General features: G+C 43.1%; 1 protein-coding gene across 1 annotated transcript in view; it reads right to left on the bottom strand.

Moving 5' to 3' along the window:
• The window catches only part of AKAP12 (A-kinase anchoring protein 12), a 104,296-nt gene extending 82,380 nt beyond the window's left edge, over positions 1-21,916 (bottom strand). Inside the window, exon 1 of the mRNA XM_066615677.1 lies at positions 21,567-21,916. Within this exon, the coding sequence (XP_066471774.1) occupies positions 21,567-21,710 (144 nt within the window). The 5' untranslated portion in view covers positions 21,711-21,916. The remainder of the gene's footprint in view (positions 1-21,566) is intronic.
• Positions 21,917-22,705: the final 789 nt, after the last annotated feature.

Here is a 22,705-nt window from a genome sequence, read left to right as displayed (position 1 = left end):
CAAGATTGTTTTGCAACACTATTTTCTATGGCATTCAGCAGCATTTTTCTATGTCTGAGTTGTGTGAAAGTTTATTTTGGAACCAACAAGCAGGAAGTGAAGCTAGGAATTATTTTGAAAAGATATTAAAAGGAAGTCTGTTAATATCACAATATAGAAGAAATTCATAATCCTAAGTGTATTACCACATGCAGCTTCCATTTCTGTACTCAAACATGAGTTAATATTGAAGTATTTCACCCCCTCTTTATTGCTTCAACATAACCCATGGTTGTTATTTATCAGAAAAATCTTACAGCAGGAGTGCCCAAACTTTTTTTGACTGACAGCTCCATTGACCTATTGGGCCATTGGCCGCGGCTCCCCATTAAAGCTACAATCCTATACATTGTATTGGGTGGCTGGGGATAAGAATAGGCCCTCAGTTTGGCTGTACTTGTCATAAGAGGCAACTAAACAGCCACCGGGTAGATGGGACTCGTTAGCCTGGGAAGGCAGCTCATCTGAGAGAAGGAAAACTCTGATCCCAAACCTCCACTGTCTTGTGGCTACATCCAGTTATGGAAAAGGCTTCAGGAGTCAACCTCGAGGCAAAATCTGGAGCCGGAGTCCCTGAGGCAGTTCATGGCTGAACACAGTCACGTTCTGGCAACTCCTGCGACGCCGCTGGAACCAACCATATTGCCTCTGCCTTTCCACTGGACCATTTCAGTGACATGGAGAGGGGGGATTTGCTGCATGGGTATTTACCAGCACAAACACCCTTCATTTGCCAACATACCTACTACTGCTCTACTGGTAAATCTCTGCGCCATGGCAGATCTCAGGAGAAATAACTCTGGAAGTCCAACACGCCCTTTGTTTTATAAATACAGAAACCAGTCATTATTCAGACTTAACCTGTTAATCAGTCTTGACATAATCTCACATCACAATTCCAACATCAAAGTAACCCTTTATAAAGCGTACCCCAATAATGAGCTTCTAATTATCAAGATACAGGGTGACCCCCCAAAAAACGGAACCCACAAATCTTTGAATAAAACTGTTAATTTTTCTTCTTTTTTCTTTCAGGGTATACAAGTCGACTTTGTGCATGAAATATTGGAACAATAATCTTCCCCAATATGTCTTGGTCAACCAAGGAAAAGACATTTACTGGAAATTTACTTGAAATTTACTGGACCTTTGTAGGATTTAATAAAAATTTTATGGGTTCTGTTTTTTTTTGGGTCACCCTGTATTTTAGAAGCCCCTTAACCTCCAGAGCTATACAAGTTTGTACTGTGTATTTCACATGAGAGTTATAAGTTAATAAATTTATGTACATTTTACAGTTAGAACTAGTAATTGCAAGTTCTTTGCTTATAATGCTTTTTTTGTATTGGACTTGTGCACAAGTTAAGATTCTTGACTTCTGTCTTTGGGCAGCAAACATCCATGCTACCCTAAGTCCCATACAGCCCAATCCTAATTTTTCCCCTGTCACAGGATATGCGGCATGTAAGTGTGGTGGGGGGGGGCAATTAGGAGGCTTGGGAGGGTAAGGGAAAAGTGTTCCCTTACTCCTCCATAAGCCCCTTTATTGCCAATGGGTCTCCTCAGACACACACCCACACACAATTTTATTTTTCACATTTTTATACTACCCTTCCTCCAAAGAGCTCAGAGTGGTGTACACAGCTGCTCCCCTCCTTTTGCCCTCACAACAACCCTGTGAGGTAAGTGAGGCTGAGAGGAAGTGACTAGCCCAAGGTCACCTAGGAAGGTCACCTATGGCTGAGTGGGGATTTGAACCTGGATCTTCCAGGTCTAAGTCCACCTCCTAAACCACTACACCACCTTGGCTCTCTCTGTATGTACATTATACACCACACACACACACAGGTGTGCACCCCTTGACGACCTTCTGTATATGCAATGACCACCAGGTCACAACTCCCCCCCCCCCCAAGCCTCTGAAGCTCTGCTCCCCTCACCTCTGGAGGCTTTTCTGAGCCAATCCTGCAAGAGACATGATTTCTGGTTTCCCAGAGGAAACCGGAAGTCACATCTCTTGTGCGATTCTGGCATTCATTCTGGCATTCTTGTGTGATTCACGCAGATGGCACTGCCCCTGGGAGGCTCAGAAAAGCCTCCGGAAGCGAGGTCAGTGGAGCCTCCCCTTGCCTTCAGAGACTTCGCACAGCATCAAGCCCCACTTGATGACAGGGATGCCAGTCCATATTGCTGTTGTTAAGTGGTGCACGACTGTATATATCATAAAGTAAGCTCTGCTGCCAAAACACTAATCCCATCAGTGGACCTAAATAGGCTTGGGAAGTTAGCTTCAAAAGTGATTTGCCATGTGATATAGGAGAATGCTGTTCAAACAACACCAGTCCAAAGCCCCACAGAGCTGTATGGAACCTGTTGTACAGTTTTTTTTAGTTCCTAGCTCCCATATTTGTTGAAAGCAATTCCACAAAACTGTATTGGAAAGACAGTGCTAAGTGAGTTCTCTTTTCTAGGCTACTAGAAGATTAGCAACACATGGGTAAGAGACTGCAAGAATCTCTGGGAGACTTTGTGGGACTCTCAGACTTGTTATGCTCAAGAACCTAACTTTCTAAGATACTTTTAACTAGTCATATTATTAAGAGTACATACAACTTTTCAACAACAACAAAAATCACAAAGTGGCTTACATAGCAAGATTACATAGATAGAACTTGTAATAAAATGCCAATAGTCATATTCCCAGCAATCTTCCAGGTTATCTTCCAGGACAGGAGGTCTGGTCTAGTGGGTTGAGCCTCCATTTGCCTGAAGATAACATCCGAAGGTCGCCAGTTCGAGGCCACCGTGCGACCTTGAAGCAGCTGACAAGCTGAGCCGAGCCATTCCATCTGCTCTGAGCGTGGGAGGATGGAGGCCAGAATGTGCGACCAGATCAAGAAAGAAACATCTGAATGTTGTGGTTTCTTGAAAGATAGAAACCTTCTTTCAAATTGTAAAAATCCATACGGGGATTTAATTTGCCTGCCTATGTAAACCACCTTGAATAAAGTCTAAGGAGAAATCTGAGGACCAAGAAAGGTGGTATAGAAATACCTGTATTATCATCATCATCATCATCATAAAACATGTCCAAGATCGCCTTAGTAAGAGGTGCAAGAGCCTTGTATGGAGATATTGACTCATGACCCATGCCTGCCAAAATGGATAGCTTTTCTATCCTTTTTCTTCTACTGCTAGAATTTTGAACACAGAACTCAAGGGAAGATTAATGCAGAACAAGGAAACAGGGATGTTACGCTTTTGTCTCTTTTTCCAAGATAGTTAATGCCCCTGAAACAACAGCAAGAGCACACACATGTGCAATCTGTTAAGGATCACGTTTTTATAGTTTCAGTTTGTTTTTAAATACATTTCCAACTGAAGACTTGGACTTTAACTACGCTGTTTTACCTTCAATTTTTATAATGTTTCAAAACTCTCATCTCACATTTCCTTTCCTGTCTAGTAAAGAATAGTACTCACCAGGTGAACCTGATGTCAGAATAGCAACATAATAGTGTAGTCCATTTTTTTTTCATTGTGTACCTATACATTACAGTTTTTGGATTTAGGCAAGAATTTTACCCATTTTGTGGTATATATAAAATGTGTGCCTCTATTAACTCTTAAAATGAAATTGTCCAGTCATTAAGTGAACTTTTATCTGTATGACTAAAAAGCATTTTCTGCTTTCTTAAGTCTACATGAACATATTACTATTTTGACTCTGTTCTAAATGTACTCTTGTCAAGTTCTTATTTTTCACATTCATACTGCTTCTGATATTATGACCATCATGTCAAAGAAGTCTCATTTTATTTAAACTTTGGCATGATTACGTCATATGGGACAAATAATTCAATTATGCCTAAACCAAAGAACAATATAAAAACGTAAAAGCTCCTTTTAACGCTTTTTTCACACACTACATACTATCCAATTTGCTAACCATATTTCATAATTCACTGGTGTCCTTGGAATCTGAATCAAGTTCTTCTACCTTTTTTTTACTAAGGGCCAATTATGGTTAGAATGAAATGAGGCAAGAGGAGGTTAAGAAAATACTAGTTGTCAATGAAATCTGTTCAGGTTCTTGGGCTGCAATCCTATACACAGCTACGTAGTAGCATATCCCATGAACTCAAGGGAATTCATTTCTGAGTATACATGTGTAGGATTGCACTGTAAGATGAGTGAACAACATACAATTCATTCCCCTAGTTAGAAGGAGCACACAAGGAGTCATGGGTCTGCTTTACATATTACCTTCTTGAATGTCCTCTGTGCTTGCTCCTACTGCACTCCAAGTAAATGTATATTTCTGTCTACATGATTACATACTACTGTTTTTGACAGCCACCCTAATGAAATTGATCACAGACACAGTTTTCTGGAAATAAATCTTGCTGATTTCTATCAACATTACTGCATTATTTCTATCAATATTCTATCAAAGAAAATAGCACTTTCATACAGACTGAACACTAAGACACACATGTGGAAGCAAAGAAGCAAATTTCACACAGTAGTGTAACTAGAGGGTAACTAGTAGTGTAGTAGTAGTAGTGCAGTAGCATAACTAGTAAGATGAAACGGTAAGTACAACAGGCACCATGTTGTACTGTGTATGTGGCCCCTCCCACTCGCCATCCGAGTCATTCCAGGCAGTAATGGCAATGTGTTTGGAGATGCTGTTTGGTTCAGCAAGCACCTACACATTGCTGTTGCTTGCAAATTCATTTTCTTCAGCAAAAAATGCAACTATATAACACATGCAAATGCATGCGAAAATGGCTGAGAGAGCAAAGCGATGAAAGTCAAGTGGATGAATGTTAAGGTATTGTACTGCACAAAAATGAATTTAAAATGTCATTGTCACATTGTGTACCAGAGTGCATGTATGCAAAGCACAGAAAGGATTTCATTTGGATTTCTATGTGCAACAATCTTGTACAGTCACTTAGGTATGCACAAGATCCCTTATACAAGTGGAAAGATGGCTTAGGATAAAGTCTCCTATTGCAATTCAACACAAATCACACAATTTTGCAGGGGAAGGGGAGTGAGAGAAGAAATTTCTTTAACTGAGATTTAAAAAAGCATACATATGAAACACTGTAAAAGACCCCACCATGAATACAACTGTCCATAAAGCATTCAGTAAGACTAAGTAGAAAAAATGTGCCTGTAGAATCCTATTTTAGCTATATTTCTAAAAAAAAGTAAGCTTGGCAGACTTCTCTACGAAGTTAATTCCGTCATGAGGGGCTACCACACATGAAGCTGCCCAATTTGGACTTAGAACATTGGTCCACTGAGTCCAATACTGTCTACAGTTACTGGTGGTAAATCATTGGTCCACGGTAAGCATACAGAAGCTGTGCTCTGCCACTGAGCCAAGGCACTATTCCTTATGGCCACCTATCTTACTTCAGGGGGTTTGGGGGTACTCAATAGAGTCTCCACAGGCAATACGAAGAGGACGTATACAGACATAAGCATACAGGTGTGGGCCACTTACAACAGGGATATGTTCTCCGATCCCCACTGTTATGTGATTAGGTTGTTCAGCGAACATCCAGCCCAATGTAATGCCCTTTTTGTGTAAACAGACACTCCCTGCCAAATACTCACCAGCTTCACAGGTTACTGGAGACCAATTGCCTGTTCTTTACATTAAGAGCCTTTTTGTTGTGTAAACACACACTGTTGCAGGCTATGGGAGACCTGATTACCTCATTAAGAGCCTCTTTGTTGTGCTTTGACCACCGTCATATATGTGGTCTGTCATTAAGCAGAAGGTTGTTGTGTACTTTCTTGAAGTAGGCTCCATTTAAATCAATGGGAATTACTTCAAATAAATGTGCAAAGCCCTCCCCCACCCCCCCATGTTCCCCAGCACTTTAGCTTCATTGGTGGTGGCATCCAGTTGCTCTGAAGCATGCAGCTTCACATACTGCCAGAGCACCTTTCATGAATGGTGCTGCCTACTTTACAGAAATCTGTACCAGAAGAAAAGGTACACTGCTATCACCAGCCCAGGTAGGACTGGGACATAAGCTCTTTTAAAGAAAAGAAATTATGGCACAAGATACCCAAGTCTGAAATCAGCCATTCCCAATTTTGCTGAACTGCTATCTTCCATGTGGCTGGCTCAGAACTACAAACGTGAAGGGAGGAGCATGGGGAGGTTGTACTGACGGCCTTTAGGGAGTGAGGATGGTACTGCATTGCCTCAGCCACACCAGAGTAGCCTACTAAGTAAGCTTTTAATTCTGCATCTTCTCCAAGGTCAGCTAAAAATACCACATATATAATTGATACACAAAGCGATGGCTTAAACAAGATTTTCTGTTATGAATCTGCTTGTCTCACCATAAGAATGTAAGAAACAATTTAGGAATTAAGGTAAATATAAGAATCAGATCTCCAATATTATCTGTTTGCCCTAAATCTCCATCATTTTAAATTTTAAGCAGACAACTTAAGGAACACTTCCCCATCCTGAGGACTACAGGCTTCCTGTGAACTCTGCTCTAGCCACTGAAACAGATAGCAACATTATTCCTTACAATCCTGATAGATGAAAACACAGCAGCCTTATTATGATAAGCCCACACATTCTCTGTTCCTAAATACTTGTATTTTCATATTTGCCCATAGTACAGTGGAACACAGTGCTATTACAGAGTCATGTTTCATAACTTTACAGCAATATCTGTCAAGGTTTCAGGGCTCCTTTTCACTTTAGTTTTTGTACGCAGATTATGAAACCCGAGTATAAAATGCATGTGCACTCCATAAAACATGGATAATAGGCACATGTAAGCATGCAACCCCTTCTAACTGGGCAAAGAGACACTGTTTTAAAAGTGACGCTCCTCTTACATTTATAGCAACTGTCTGGATTCACCCTATCATGGCATCCTTTTTGGTGGCTGTATCCTGGTGTTTCTTCTGAATGTTTTCAGATTATGAGCTCTTTGGAGACAGAGAAGCATTTACTTAGCTACATAACCAGCTTTGCTAACTGTTTTGTTGAAAGGTGGTATAGAAATATCTTTAACAACAACTCATTAAACACGCAGAGACAAAAGCCAGAAAAGGTTCCGGTTATCACTTCTGAATTTAAGACAGACATATATTATTAAGAATTACTATTAAAAGTATAACTCTATATACATTTACATAATACATGCAATACTGTATTATACTCTGCATTACCTATATGTAGAGGTTTTGAAAACTGTTATTTTACTCAGAAGTAAGCCTATTTACTCAGAAATAAGCCCATAAGTAAAACTTAGAGATTGTAATCCTATTTTACTAACTGGAAACAAACAACTCTAACACTACACAAACACTGCTCATTGGATAGAATGCATGTGTGCTTTATAATCTGGTATTACAACGTAAGAATTAGTCCTTAGAGCAGTGATTCCCAAACTGGTGGGTTGCAGCCAGGGAAGCTTCACCAGCCAGGGAAGCACTTGTCTCTTTAAGAGGCGGGGGATCCTGCTGCTGCTGGGGATGGGAGATTTTCTTTTTTACTTACCTGCAGCCAGCACTAGAGTCCTGGGAGGGTCTGGGGGTCCGGGGAACCCTCCGCAGGGCACTCCGTGCCTGTAAAGGTCTAAGGCACTTGCAATTTTTACGATGAAACCAGAACTGCTCGGTTTTTGTCATTTTTTAAAACTTTTGCAGGCACAGGGAGCCCTGCAGAGGGCTTCCCAGACCCCCTAGGACTGCAGTGCTGGCTGCAGGTAAGTAAAAAAATAAACCCTCCCATTCCCAGCAGTAGTGTGATCCTAGGGATCATGTTCCTGCCTTCCCCCCTCCCCACAACAACTTACAGTGCTCCCAACTCCCTTGTAGGAGTTTGGGAAGCACTGCATTAGAGTATTCAGATGAAACACTTTTCAATTCCACAATAGCAAATCACTGAAATGTATATGCACTGCAATTCCAAAGAACTACTACACAGAGACTACACATGAGAAGGAATGACGAAAAACCAAAACAAAATTGGTGGCGTCCATAGGTACCCTATTGTTAGCAGAAAATGCTTCCACCCATTGAAAGGGGGGTTTGCCAGAGCAGGTTTGCTAATGAGCCCTGGAGTCCATGGTAGCACACCGGCAGAGGCAGCCACTGCCTCCAGGCACTGCCAAAACCTGCAGCCATCAGCAAAAGCCATCACTGCTGCCAGGTGGCTGCTGCTCCCCGCTCTGCTCCTGCCCACTCGCTGCTGAAAAGGAACACTTGCCACCTGCCCCCATTTCAGAGGCAGTAGCAAAATAATAGAGGGAGAGAAGAGGAGATTGCTGCCCCCCCCCCGACAGTGACAAAAAAGTAAGAAGGGAGGAGGCAGATAGATGCTGCTACCATTTTTGAGGCTGCAGAGCAAGAAAAGGGTCTACAAGAGTAGAGGGTTGTAATTGGAAGAAGAGGTCAGAAAAGCAGAGCAATACTGTATTATGCTTATGGTTTATTGGATCCAAGCCAAGAATTGTACTGAGCAGGTAACTCAAACTTTCAGCACTTATGTGCTGACATAGCAAGTTTAGGGTGTTCACAGCAAGTTCCCAATTGCATAACTTCAAATACATTTTCCCCCAGTCCCAAAATACCATCAGTTGAACAATTATCCAATATTTAATAAAGTGAGTCTAAGCAGCCACTTGCTCAGTTTTAAGAGCTATTTCACTTGTACGCATTACTGAATACAAGAGAAAAACTAATCTGCTACTGACAGATCCAACAAAACACTCCTGAAATATACTAAGACACTAGTAGAGAACAATTTTTAAAAATGTTATTACACTTTCTTTATGTTATGCATGATGTAAGCCTTTAGCACATCATGTTTAAGTTAGTACACATGGTGGAGCAAATGGACATCATCTGGAACATCTGTTCAGGAAACCTAACATATCTTAAGTACGCTGAACAAAACTTTTAGTTCAATATTCCTCAAAGTATTTTGCTTTAACACATGCATACATAATAGCATAGTCATAACTCATTTTCTTTTTCATACACGTGTTACCCGAACAAACTGCTGAGAGTTTTCAAATCAACATTAACAGCTTTTCCCTTGGGAATTTTAGTTCACTGCGCAACTGTTCATGGCTGGGAGAAGATTCCCCTGTGGATCAATTTCCAATTAAGGAAAATGGGAAAGAAAGGCAACTACTACTGTGGTTATAATACAACTGCCAAGTGTCATAGCAAATATCAATCAAGGATTCAATCCCCGAGGACAATACAATACATTCTTTCACAGAATAGTATTCCTGTTGGACATCGAAGTTAGTCTAGATTGTGGGAGCCAACTTTGTTTTTCAATGAATTCCAGTGGGCATTAGAAAGATGACTCAAAAATCTTTCAGTTATGTATTTCTATTAGACATTCATAATTTTAAAGTCCTAAAACAGTGAATTTTTAAAACCAATTCAAGACTATTGGTCAAAAAAATCAAGGCTTTCCTGGAAAAGCACTTTCACACCCTAAAACAGGGGAATGATGTTGGCACAGAAAAAAATGAATGGGTGATACGCAGGGAGAGGTGAGCATGCTTAAAATCCTCAATTAGAACTTAAGTATGATGGGGCAGCGGAATTCCACCTAAATTCCCCTGTGCTGAGGCAGCAGAGCCAGTGCAGCTTGCACTGTATCCCTCAGGGGAATTTTTCAATCTGGGGGTCTCCTCAGGGCAAGGGGATATTTGCCACTTGCCCCAGGGAAAGCCCCAGTTGCAGCAAGGGACTACTTGGACCAATACCAGCTAAATCAGTGGCACAAGTCCAAGTGGATACATGTTGGTGGGTCAGGCCCTGGAAGGGAGATAGGATACATCACACATGGCTGCTGCCAATCCCGCCTCCTCCTAGACCTGATCTGCCCACCCTGTTCCACCCCTTCCCTGCCCTCCCCCATCCCACGGTCGCCCCACACCTATGCTGCTTGGAGTAACCCTTACCTGTTCTGGTGGACACTGGGCCCTATGCTGGTGCCAGCAGGATGGTGCAGGCCTTGCCTTATGACATGTGGTATCACAAGACCAGAATAAGGAAGCCAAGGGAACAGAAAGTGGGGCTTATCCTAAGATCTCCAGCAGCCGGAACTGCCCAGCAGGATGCAGCATAGCTTGTGATGGCGCCACTGCATTGCCACATGGGGATTTAGTTAGAATTGTGCTGCATGACAGCTACAGGAGATCAGTTCAGGTTTTTTGCACATAATAAGCATAGAACTACTTTGCAGTAAAGAGATAGTGGATTATAGCTATGTTGGACATTTACTGTAGTAGAGTATTTAAACAGATTTAAGAAACAGATTTAATGTTTAAACAGATTTAACAACTAAATCTCAGCTGCATTGTATTTAATCCCTCGATCAGTAAAAGCTGTATAAATCAAGCTCCACACAATTCAGTGAGATGGGGTGTGATACTGAACTGCAAGGCAATTTGAACATTTGTGTCACCTGTTGAGAGTCTAATCCTAAAGCATTCCTTCCCGGCTAGTGAAAAATGCAAAGAATTCCCTCTACATACAGTTATTGTTATACTACAAGAGGATTAAGTTTTACACTATCAGCTAAATGCAGTACATCATTAAAAAGTTAATGTAAATTTAAAAAACTGATTTTGAACAGGTGACAACTAAGAAATGTAACTTTTCAAGAAAACTGAATCACCTCTGCCATACCATATATTTGCAGCCACCACAGAGTCCAGGGGATTAGTAATGTGTGCGCTACTGGACTGAAGCAGCAAATTATAGTATTAGCTGTATAGCGTGTATGTCCCAGTGCTATTGTAACAAAGCAATTCTTTTCCCTTCTACTGGATTCCCACATGCCACTAGACTTGACAGCAGCTGAAACACTGGTGCAGACAAAGTTCTTGGTGATAGTGTGATGTTGATGCCCTGTTCCTGCTTGGCCCAGCCATGCAATATAAGTTTTCTTTCCTTTTCAGGGCAGGGAAAGAAAAGAGAGTGCAGGGCAGATGCCCTCTTATTTGACATCCTAGGGCTTATTTATTAGCCCAGGAATTGAGAACAGTTATGCCACAATACTCCCTGGTCTCCCTATAGTAAGGAAATTTTAAGGGTTGAGATGGTTTGGGCTATTGCTACCTAGCTTTCACACAAATGACAACGAAATATCCATAGCAAAAATCACTGTTTACACTATGGTCACTAATTCTGACCTATAACATTAAGTTGCCATAGAGTTTGCAAGTATTAACATCATTCAATAAGCACTTTAAACCAGAACTCGTTTAATTCGGGGGGGGGGGGGAGTTAGAAATTCAGTGCTATGTTGCCTCACTTCAGGAAGTAAATATGGCCCCATTACCTAAAGCCCGTATGGATTTCCAGCTGCAAGACAGAAAAGACTTGCGGCCCAATCCTAAGCCCTCCTCCCTGCTATTAGGTCTGCTGGTAGTATGCAGCCATGCACTATCAGACTGCCAGAGCAGCCCCACACATGTCAACGGACAAACAAAAGACCAGGCAAACAAAAGACCATCGATGATGGTAAGTCAGTGTGGGAGGTGGGACGGGGCAGGGGAGGGCCTACTGAGAAGAGGATGGGGGCTGGGGATGATGGAATAATGCAGTGATGCGCGTGATCAGGTTCAGGAAAGGGGTAGATTCAGGGGCAATGGCAACCACCAAATCCAAACCCCCTTCCTGGACCAATTCCATGGCCCAGGTCCACACAAACCTGTTCAAACAATTTCACTGTCATGGGTCCTAGTAGATTCCTCCATGCTGTGCTTCTCCCTGGGTAACGGTCCCTTACCCAGAGGAATCTTCCAGGACTGCCCCACAGAGAATGCAGCATGAGCCATTCTGGCACATCTGCATTGGCAATTCGGGGGGGGGGGGAATAGGACTGGGCTGTAAGAAACCTGCTGGCAACAGAGAGTTATGAATGCAAGAATGGTGTTTTAACTTGGATACTAGCCTAATGCCTGTTTATTTTATTAATGTTTGAACCTAATAGAGTAGTAAGTGTTGAATTTCCAACCACTAGGATTGCCAGGTATATCTGGAGCGCATTATCTCAATGGTAACCAGAAAGTGTAAGATAGTGGCACACCGACTCCACTTCTTGAGTGTAAATCACAGTGAATGCAAACTAGGATCCCTCATAAATCATGGTTTGAAATAAATTTGCAAATCATACTTAAAAGAAAATCTGTTTATTTTAATCATGATTTGCATTGGGGCACATGCAACACAAAAATATGATTAATGCTGGGAAGATAGGGGAGAGATAAAATAGCATCAAAAAAGGGAGAAGGAACTGCATATTCAGACAGTTGGCACCCAAATTTCAAATGATAGTGGATATAAATATCCACAATGGACAATAGGCATATGAAAAATGTATTGATCTGGGCAGATAGTTGGCTTTTACCTGAAACCACAAAATCTCCTAGAAAATAACTGTATTACCTGTAGAGCAATCTGAAGCACATTTGCAATTAAATAAGTTGACTTATTTGATAAGTGGACTTGAAAATAGTATGGTCTAATCCGGAGCAAAGATTATTTTTTGTAAGAATCTCATCTAGCTGACAAAAACTAAAAAAACAGAAAAATTAACCATACTTATGTGCACTAGCATATGCGGGGGCTGGTGCAAGTACTCCTGGGTGGCACAGTTGGGGGGCTACTTCTCTGCAGCCATGAAGCCCCAAGGGAGGGGGAACTGAAAGTGTTGTTATAAGGCCCTCCAGAGACCCTGGACGGCCCTCAGAAAACCTCCAGACGTAACAGGTGCCCCCCTGGGTGGGTGTGGGGAAGAAGTATATCTGTGATCCTCCTAAAAAATCAGAGTAACCTACTAACCTACCACAATTCTGCCAATAACATGGTAAGTATCTGGGCTGGCGCTGATTCTGCACAGGGTATCACACATTTGCACACCCAGCACTGGTGCTGCAGCTCAGCGCCAATGCTGGCCCAGTTTAGGATTGTCACCTTACTCCTTTTTTTATAATTTAATCAGGTGGATCAACAGTAGGCTTCAAGGATCAAAGGAATTTCTTGAAAAACCTTCTTTCACTTTTTGTAAAGCTTTATTAAACCATGACCTATTTTCAAGAGCACTTCAGCATTCCCAGCATTCTTCCCCATTCTTGAAAGACTATCTATCAGTTGCACTTCACAAATGGCTGGGAATATCTGGCAACAGATAATTCTGTAGAAAAGTTACAGATAAATATCGTAGTCTAGGTTTAGTCTAGCATTCACAATACTTCATACAGAATGGGAGCCTCATAATATGAACTGAATTAACCAGCATAATCAGGTTTAAAATAAAATCTAAAAGTACAGCAGTCTCTCAGTATCCACAAGGGTTCGGTTCTGACCCTCCATGGATACCTATACTAGATACTGGAGTCCCTTTTAAAGACATTTTTAAAAAGTAAAGATCATTTAAAAAACAGCCTTCTGTACCTTCATGCCACAAAACTGTGCCATTTGCAGGACTTTGGTGCAGTCTTCTGTGCTCCCATAAGCTGCTTCCGGGTTGTGCGACCCCCCTTCTTTGGTCCTAGTTCATCCCAGAATGCATTGAGCAACTCAGAAATGGCTTACAGGAGCACAAAAGACTGCCCTGCAAACAGCACACTTTTGCAACAGAAAGGTATAGAAGGCTTTTTTCTTACTGATTTTTACTTTAACATTTTTCAAAGGGGATAGTAAAATCTGCAAGTGCTGGAGACGCTGATAATGCAATTCACATCATTTGCATTATCTAGGACAACATTTCCCTCTGGGACCACCATTGACATGGCTCTTATTTGTTAGCAGGACTTCTGCAAAAATCCAGAAACAGTCAGTGCTACTTTTTGGTTTCTTGCCTTTAGAAGCTAGCTACCTTAGCTTTCCAAATATTCCATATCTCTGGAGATGGACCATATAGATTCCATATATGGAACATACTGTGATGTAAGATCATTTTATGCAATGTTGGTTCACAGTGTCTAAATGGAAGAAGACACATGTGAACCCACTGCTTTGTGTAGCATTAGACTACATCAGTGTACTTCAAACTTGGGGTCAGGAACCCAGTGGGGTCACAAAGCCTCAGTTGTGGGATCATAACAACTTACGGAAATGAAAAAGGTTGAAGAGCACTGGGCTAGAGCACCACCAGGTAAAGAGGGAGGCATCTGGTGAACAATTTCAGAAAGTAGGTAATTGTGTCCCAGTCCTGTTCAGTTTCTTACCAATTGTGCTAAAATAGCTTTCACTAGTGCCAGACTTCATGATAACATTTTCTGCTCTCTCTAATAAGAATATTTGATTATAGTGAACAATGCTGGGACAACATTATGAGGGCAGGGAGTGAGCCATGATGGGGGTAGGGTGGGTGGGTAGTGTCCTGGAAGGGGATGCAGGTTAAATAGTGGGGTCCCCACTCTCATGCTTTATTTATATATTGGTTTGTGGCATGAAAAAGATTGAAGACCACCAGACTACATTACAGGCATGCCCCCTTATCCACAGGGGATCCTTTCCATGGACTCCCTGCAGATACAGAAATGGCAGATACAGGGGATGTCTTTATTAATAATGACCCCCCACGCGCCTATTAGTGTTGTTCAAAAGCTTACCAGCAAAGTCTTGCTTGAATAGGTTGCTATAAGCATTCAAGCTTATAGTGTGATACGGAGAGGCTGCCAGCAGCCTGAATGCTTAAAGAGAATAGACTGAGGGCTAACAGGAAGCAGAAGTTAACTGCTTCCAGTTAACATTCAATCTTTTTTCTTCAAGCATTCAAGCTGCGGCAGCCACATCATGCTATAGGCTTGAATGCTTATAGCAACCTATTAAAGCAAGACTTCGCCAGTAAGCTTTTAAACAAGCTAATGGGCATGCAGGGGGAGGGCAGATCAGCAGGTAACTGAAACTGCAGATACAGGGGCCTACGTCTATACAGATTTTGGGAAGGATGTGGCAGGGCACAACATGCCATATTCCATAGGCTATCTGTTCTGCATTAGCCTCACATGCTTTAATGGACCTACAAATCAAGAGCTATACAAACCTCAAGTGTTGTACAGACTATTGAAACTCTGCCATCTAAAAATATTTTCTAGTTCTACAAAAATAAAGTAGCTAAGTTTGTAAACAATTATGAGATAATTAGAAACAAATTACTCAGCAAAATAGAAGACAAGAAAGGGAGAGTAACTTGTATTTTTAGGTCTGTCACAAGCCCTGTCATAAATATTTTATTCACTTCATGCTGTCTCCAGGATTATGGGACCAAGTTTTAAACATACTAATTTTTTTCACGTGTATTCACTTCTTACTTCATAAGAAATCCAGACAAAGCAGCTGCTTCACAGATTAACACAAACAGGTTTCACTAAATCCTGCCTTCATGATGCTGACCTGCTTAATAGGATTCATGATAACCAAAGATAATCCTATCCATTTTACTACATGGATGTTTATAAAGCAGTTGAGAAGATGAAATCTGATTGGCTGGTAAAACTGTTGAAAGTCTGTAATTAACACTTAGCCAGAACGCATAACATTGGTACTCTATGGCATTCTCCAGCTAAATAACTATGATCCTATACAGATTAACATATACATAAAATCATTTCTAAATAATGAGGGCTAGTTTACATTATCAATTTCATTACCACAAGAATAGTCTTGATTTTCCTTAGGTATGCTTTTAAGCGAGTAAACACAATGTGTGACCTTTGCAATTACAGACAACAGTAATATCACTGGGATATTTTTCCTTGCTCTTTCTATTAGAAAATAGCTGTCAATCATATTCCTGACTGACTGCATCACAAGTAACTTTGTCCATAGGAGTGCCTAACCAAGAAAGGCTAGAAATGCTTGCGCGGGCAAGAAATGTATTACATGAATTATTTCACAGTTTTAACTGAAAGTAGGCTGCATTAAAATAACTTTGTTATTGCCACGCAACAACAACAATCAAGCATGGTAATTAATGTACAGAAATGCAATTGTTCAGGTTTCCAAAACTGTTAGAGGGGGAACAGAAAAAACTATTGTGTAATATTTGTACATAGCCACAAATACTTACACAAGAGCCACATCCATGGATTGTAGCAGAGGAATATCTTGGGTGACGTAGGAGGGGTGGGAGCGCCAGGCACCAGTTAAGGAGGGGTGCCGGGCACAACTTACAGACAAGGCGTTAGTGAAGATGACAGAGAAAAAGAACCAGCAAAAACAAAGGCATGGAATATTTGGAAAGCCTTTCCACCCTTCCCCAAGTCCATTTGGCTCCAAAACGGAGCCATTCTGGATGCTGGGGGGGGGGGCGGTGGCACAGGCAGCAGCATGGTGATGCAAGGGGCAGCATCATTGCGTCACCCCACCCCAGGCGCAATTAGGACCTGTTACAGCCCTGGATTGTAGCAACATGATTACACTATGCCCAATGCAGTAAGAAAAAAAAAAAGTTTCCCATTCCTTGTACCCATGAAAACTGTTGTATTAAAGATTGCCTATTCTATGTCACTCAATAAAGTTTCCACTTATGCCAGGGTTCTCAAAAACTATGAGGCAGACTCTTTAAATAGGAAACTTGGAAAGAAACTGAGAAACCTATTACAGAATATTTTCTTTAGCTGACGAAAGCCTGTGGAAAGAAAGGGGGCAGGGAGACTGCTCACAGAGGGGATAGGATCCACCATGCGCCATCACCACTGGATTCACCCCTCCTGCAGCCTCTCTGCCCACTGTTATGCCTCCTCTCTGACCAGTTGCACTCCTCCACCTCCCCCACTGCCTCAGCAGGCAGCCAGTGATCCATCAACACACACAGGAAGGCTCTGGCCTTCCCACCTGCGGTGCTCTTGCAGCACACTACTTCACATGCTGCCATTTGCAACTGCCATAAGGCAGTCAGTGCTAACGGAATGCTAGTTCCGCCAGTGCAAAGAGTCCATAGGATGGGGATGAAAAGCATTCAAATTTTCATCTGTCATAAATATTCCAAATAATACAATTTGATGTGCTAAAATAGTAAAGTATGAGAAGAAAGTATGCTGACTTTATAGGCCAGAGAGTACTGTACACATTTCAATTTTTTGCAAACATTTCTGTTTTCTCAGTCAAAAGCTGATTTCCCATTCAAGATTTCAGAAGTTTTACATCACTATACTGTACATGGCAAGCCTGTTTTGAAACTGAGGGGAGTTTAATCTGGCATGCTGCTGTTTTAAGTAAAAAAAAGTCCCAAGCTCATGGGCACACCTACTCTTTGAATCTGGCCATTGTTGTTAGTATCCAAAAATCTGCAGCTAGACATTACACCCTCTATCCCTTTTGTGTATATACACACACATACACAAAATTGAAACTATGCATTTTGGAGGATTAAAAATGCAAACAATGGAAAAGGAAAAGCTAAAGGTAAGTGCTAAATTACTTCCTATCATTTTGCTTTTCACTTGAATGAGCAAAAATAGGATCCTGAAAGCCTGAGTAGCTACATTAGCATTAATTATTAATTGTGCTATTATCGGTGTAATTTGGAAAACAACAGGACAGACTTTTATATTCTGGGTAAATTATGTTAGTGGCTGGGATATCAAGATAGTGAAGCAGATACCAAAATGCTAAACATTAGTGGTGGTGTTAGTACCCCACCCCACACACACACGAAAAAGATAAATATGTAATTCTGTACAACATAATACATAAAATCATAACCAAGTCTGTTGGGGGAAGTGACGTTGCTGGATGCATGCCTGTTGTAGTTTAAAGCAAAGTGGGAAGCAGTTTGCTATGGGGTGTGTGCAATAAACCTTGCAATAAGCCAGATAGTAACTCCTGTCAGGAAAGGCCACTAGTGCATGTCCCTGAGTGGGTGTGCTGCAACTGCCTCTCCTGCCACCACCATGAACTGCCTTAGGATGCCTTCCTGGAGGGTAAGTGCAAACACAGTCTTCATTGAATGAGTTGAACTCATCAATTTCAAAAAGATAAACAGCCTTTGGCTTTATTTTATGGATCATTTTAGAGGACAGAGCTGGAATAAAACTTCCAAAATACTGGAAATGAACCAGGTACTCAGATTTGACTGCTCTGCTGCACTTTCTGCTCCACTGAAAGTGACTTGCCAATTACAGAATGCATACTCAGTATCATGTAACACAAAATCATCACTTAACAAAACTGTTTCTCTCCTCACAGCCGATATCCTTATTATAAAAAACTAAACTTATGAACGAAGAAACCCGAGTTAATGAATGTGAATATACAGAACCAGGAGTTATAGTTTAGTAGTAGTAGATTACTTCCAGAATAATGACTGCAGAGGGTAAGTATATGACTATTTCCAAATGGTACATTGAACTTCACAATTATCTGTTCCTTACATACCCTTACTATACACTTCAACACTGTTCAGCAAGAGACACATACAGGGATGCTCTGGACATCTTTTTGCATAGAGGGGCAAATCCATTTCCTTCAGTAATAGTAATTTATTGGATGTCCTAAAGCAGGGGTGTCAGAGTGGGACAAATAACATTTGCTGGCTGAGGGCCAGAAGTGATGTCATTAAGCAGGTCATGACCAGAAATAAGCACTTTTTTCTCACTGAGGAACTCATTAGCTGCAAATGGCAGAAGAGAAGATAACACAAATCGAGATCATACAGCTATTTTCAAGATATGGGAGAGCCCAATTATCACGCATGCTGCCCTGCATGCTGCTCAGCAGCCCAGAGCTGCTCATGTGACGCTGAGAGAGCTCAAGGGCCAGATAAAGAGCTTGCAGAGACTGCATCTGGCCCACAGGCCTTACGTTTGACACCCCTCCTAAAGAATTACTCAAAGCCTGCCTGCCAAGTTCACAATAAAACAAATGAGACGAATATGTGCCTTAATATGACAACTGTTATATGCTCTAATATGTCAACTGTAACAATTAATACTGTTACTAACTGGCAAGTCCCTGTTCACATCCCATGATGGTCTGCCAGCATATACAGGTCCCAACAGCATGTTAATTAAGGTCTATTAGTTATGCAAAACCACACTACCAATATATTCCCTTGTGTGCTACACCCAATGTGCATGAACAACTTTGGTCTTGAGACAACCTTCCATGGAACTTGGAACCTACATATATAAAAGGAGGATCCCAGCAGCTTCTATCAAAATTCCATCATGCTCTAATAAGACCTTGAAATAACATCCAGGGCAGGGTACAGCAGTTAGGCAGGTATGTAGCTAAGGGTCATCTTCCTTATCAGTGGTTCCCACTGAGTCCACCTCCCCCCAGGGTCTAGAGTTCTCTTAAAGGAACCTCCTCTAATGGAGAAGCAGGAGGCATTGCTAGGTTTGGAAAAGTAGACCTGAACCAGTTTTTCCTTCTAAAGGCCTCAGTGATCAGTGGTGTAGGGAGAGGAGTAAGGCTGTAGAAAAGCCTGGGACTCTTCATTCTACCTTTTCTCCTGCCCATTACAGCCAACGGTTTTTTAGCTAGTGGCTCATTTTGACCTGAACAGGCCAAGAAGTTAATAACAGCAATGGCATAGTTGAGTTTATGCAAACAGCAGGATTTCATTGGACAACAACTGTATTTAAGACAGTATTAGACAGTAGAGGTGAAGTGAAACACTGCTTAATATTTATTTAAGAATTTATATCCTAACTTTTGCCCCTCCTCAAAGAGTACATCAGACAAAAAAGAATAACTTTTTTCTACACGGTAGCAGCATTAAACTGATCGTATTGTTTGTCTTTATCTTGACAACTGGATTCATGTGGCTACAAATTCTTAAGCCCCTTCCTGGAAGTTCACATTCTCTTGCACTTGTTTGAAACATAGTAAATAATTTATACTTTTCACATAGCTTTAGAGATGTTGGCTTGACCTTCTCAGCAGGAATTTTTCCTTCTCAAATTTGAAGCCAACATTATTTTATCATCTTGGTCAGATACGTCTGACACATTTTGTGATTTCTGCTGCTACATTTGTTTTGCTGAATAATCTCATGGAAGCAAACTATTTGCCCAGTGTGAAAATTTCTTACTTTGGAAATGTGACATTCAAAGACTGTGTTTTTTCAAGTTATTAAATACTTCATTCCATTTTCCTTCTTTTAAAAAAAAAGTCAGCAGCATGCATGGGAGGACAGTAACTATGGAAAATTCTTTCTGGGAGTTAAAATCTGAACCACAAGGTCACAAAAACAAAGTCATGACCAGTTCTCAAGCTTCAGGAACACCCACACAGTAGATTACAGGAAAGTGGCTGCATGAAAGATTCCACCTATAGTTTGAAAAAAGCATTTTAAAGAACTTGGTATGTTGAATGAAGCTAGTAGAAAATGGTATCTTTAGTGCCTAATAAACCTGGGTATTCTCTTCACACACATAAATGCTAAATATTGGCAAAATAAAATAAAATCTAAAAAATTTTTTTTTAAAAACTAACTTCAAGACCTCTCAGGTGACAACACATCTTCAGAATTTCTTTGCTTATCCAGTGCTACATTAATTCTCTAATACCAGTTATATGGCTGAAAACAGGCAAGTCATTTGGCAGCTTCAGGGCAGGGCTTGTTTCTTGATGCTAATGTTTGTAGCTTTGGAAACTACAGGATTGGTCATTTGGAAAAGAAAAAAGAAAATGCCCAGGCGATTCCTTCGCGCAGCTTTGCACAGGGCTCTCTAGTCTGCACACGTGCTGTAGTTTGGAGCACGTCGATGGGGGGGAAGGGAAGCGGGCCTGAAGACACTTGTGAATGCAGGCAGCACCAGGTGTTGGGCCAGGCATCGGCAGGGGGTTCCTGCGGGTTGGCCGGCTGAGCTGGTTTGTTTCCTGCTCGCACAGGCGCACCTCCCCTCCGCATCCTCCGATGAGGAGGAAGAAGAGAGGTGGCAACTGCAGCAGCAGCACTGGGTACCACCAAGCGCTGGCGGACTGCAGGACTGCAGTCAGGAGATCTTGGCACGGCTCAGTGCGCACCGTCCGGTCGTGGGGTGGGGTCTTTCCCCGCCACTCCGCATGCACACAAAAGGAGAAAGGTGGCCCGAACTCCTCCTCCTCCACCTTGAGCGCAGGAGAGTGAGATGCAGTGCCGCTCAATACAATGGGACGTTCCCCCCGGTCACGGCGCCCGGGGAGCCAGGAGGCAGCTGGAAGGCGGGGGGGGGGCTCCAGAGGAGCTGCGCCTGCCCCCCGCCAAGCCGAGGACTTTCGGCCGCCCTGCTTCTGACAGACAAAGGGAAGAGGCTCGGAGTTTATGACTGCGGAGGTGCCGGTGGCGCAGTCCGCCCCCGCCTTGCAGAAGAGCCAGGCGCGCGCGCCACGCCCCACCCCGCCAAACTTCGCCCCTTTCGCGCAGGGAGGCAGGCAGGTGCCCGCGCGCCCCGGAGCAGGTGCCTGGGTGCCGCCGCAAAGTTTGCGCGGAGTCGCGCGGCGCCCCCCCCCTCGCCCCAGTCCTCTGGGCACGCGCTGTGCGGGACAGACGCTCGTACCTTGGCGGCGTCCTCCAGCTGCTCGGGCTCGTCCACCGCCAGCACGGTGGGCGCCTCCGCCTCAGGGCTGCTGGGCTGGGACTCCCCCGCTGCAGTGGCCGCGTCCTGCGGGCTCTGCTGCTCCGCAGAGCTGCCCGCGCCCATGGCTCCTGCGGGCTGCTGCTGCTGCTGCTGCTGCTGCCGCCGCCTTGCTCGTCTCTCCTGCCCAGACCCCGGCTTCCCGCCCAAGAAAGGTCCAGGCAGCTGCAGCCGCGCCCCTCAGCAAGCAGCGACCGAAGAAGCCCCACAGCTTTCTGCAAACTCCTTTAATAACAACACACGCACCGCGCCACACCAGCCGACCTCCTCCCAGGTCCCCCCGCCCGCTCCATCACATGAGCAGAGCCCCGGACACGCCTTGCAGCAGCAGACCCAGTCGGAAGAGGACGGGAAGGGGGGGGGCCCTGCAAGCAGCATCTCTGGCCGAGCCCCCCCATTTAGTTTCTACGAGAGGGCAGAAGACGCACACGCTGGATGAAGGGCTCTTCACTCTGCTGCTGGGGGGCAGGAGCGAGGGGGGCTCCGTGGGCGACCTTCGGTTGTCAGCAACACAGCTGCCCCTGGACTGGCTTGGAGCCAGAGAAGAGCAGCCCTGAGGAGGCCTTTGGGTGCCAGGCTTGCCTGTCCCTTCCTGCACTGGAAGCACAAACCACCAGAAGCTGGGCTGGCCCCGTCTCCCTCCTTTTAAAGTGCCCCACATGATGGTTGGTTTACTTGCTGCTTTGAAACAGGCAAGTTCACAAAGTGGTTTGCAGAGGACAGGGAGTGAGGGGCAGGAAATCCCCTTGCCCAGTCACCACCTTCCCTAGCCTGCTCCTTAAAGCTGGCGCTTTAGACAGCCTCATGCTTGGACTTGTCCCTGGGATTGAGACAAGTGTCTTTGGGTTCAATCTTAACCCTTTCCAGCACTGACGTGAGGGTAATGCAGCTCTGAGGTAAGGGAACAAACATTCCCTTACTTTGAGGAGGCCTCCGGGAGTGACACCCAACTGCAGGATGCAGCACATGCCCCATTGGCACCGCTATGCCAGTGCTGGAAAGCACTGACATAAGGGGTTAGGATTGCACCCTTTGTGTTTCATTACCAAAACATTGTGTTC

This window comes from Tiliqua scincoides, chromosome 1, assembly GCF_035046505.1.
Source record: "Tiliqua scincoides isolate rTilSci1 chromosome 1, rTilSci1.hap2, whole genome shotgun sequence".
Taxonomy (NCBI): Eukaryota; Metazoa; Chordata; class Lepidosauria; order Squamata; family Scincidae; genus Tiliqua; species Tiliqua scincoides.
The sequence above is the reverse complement of the archived record's forward strand: the minus strand, read 5'-3'. Positions and strand labels throughout refer to the sequence as shown.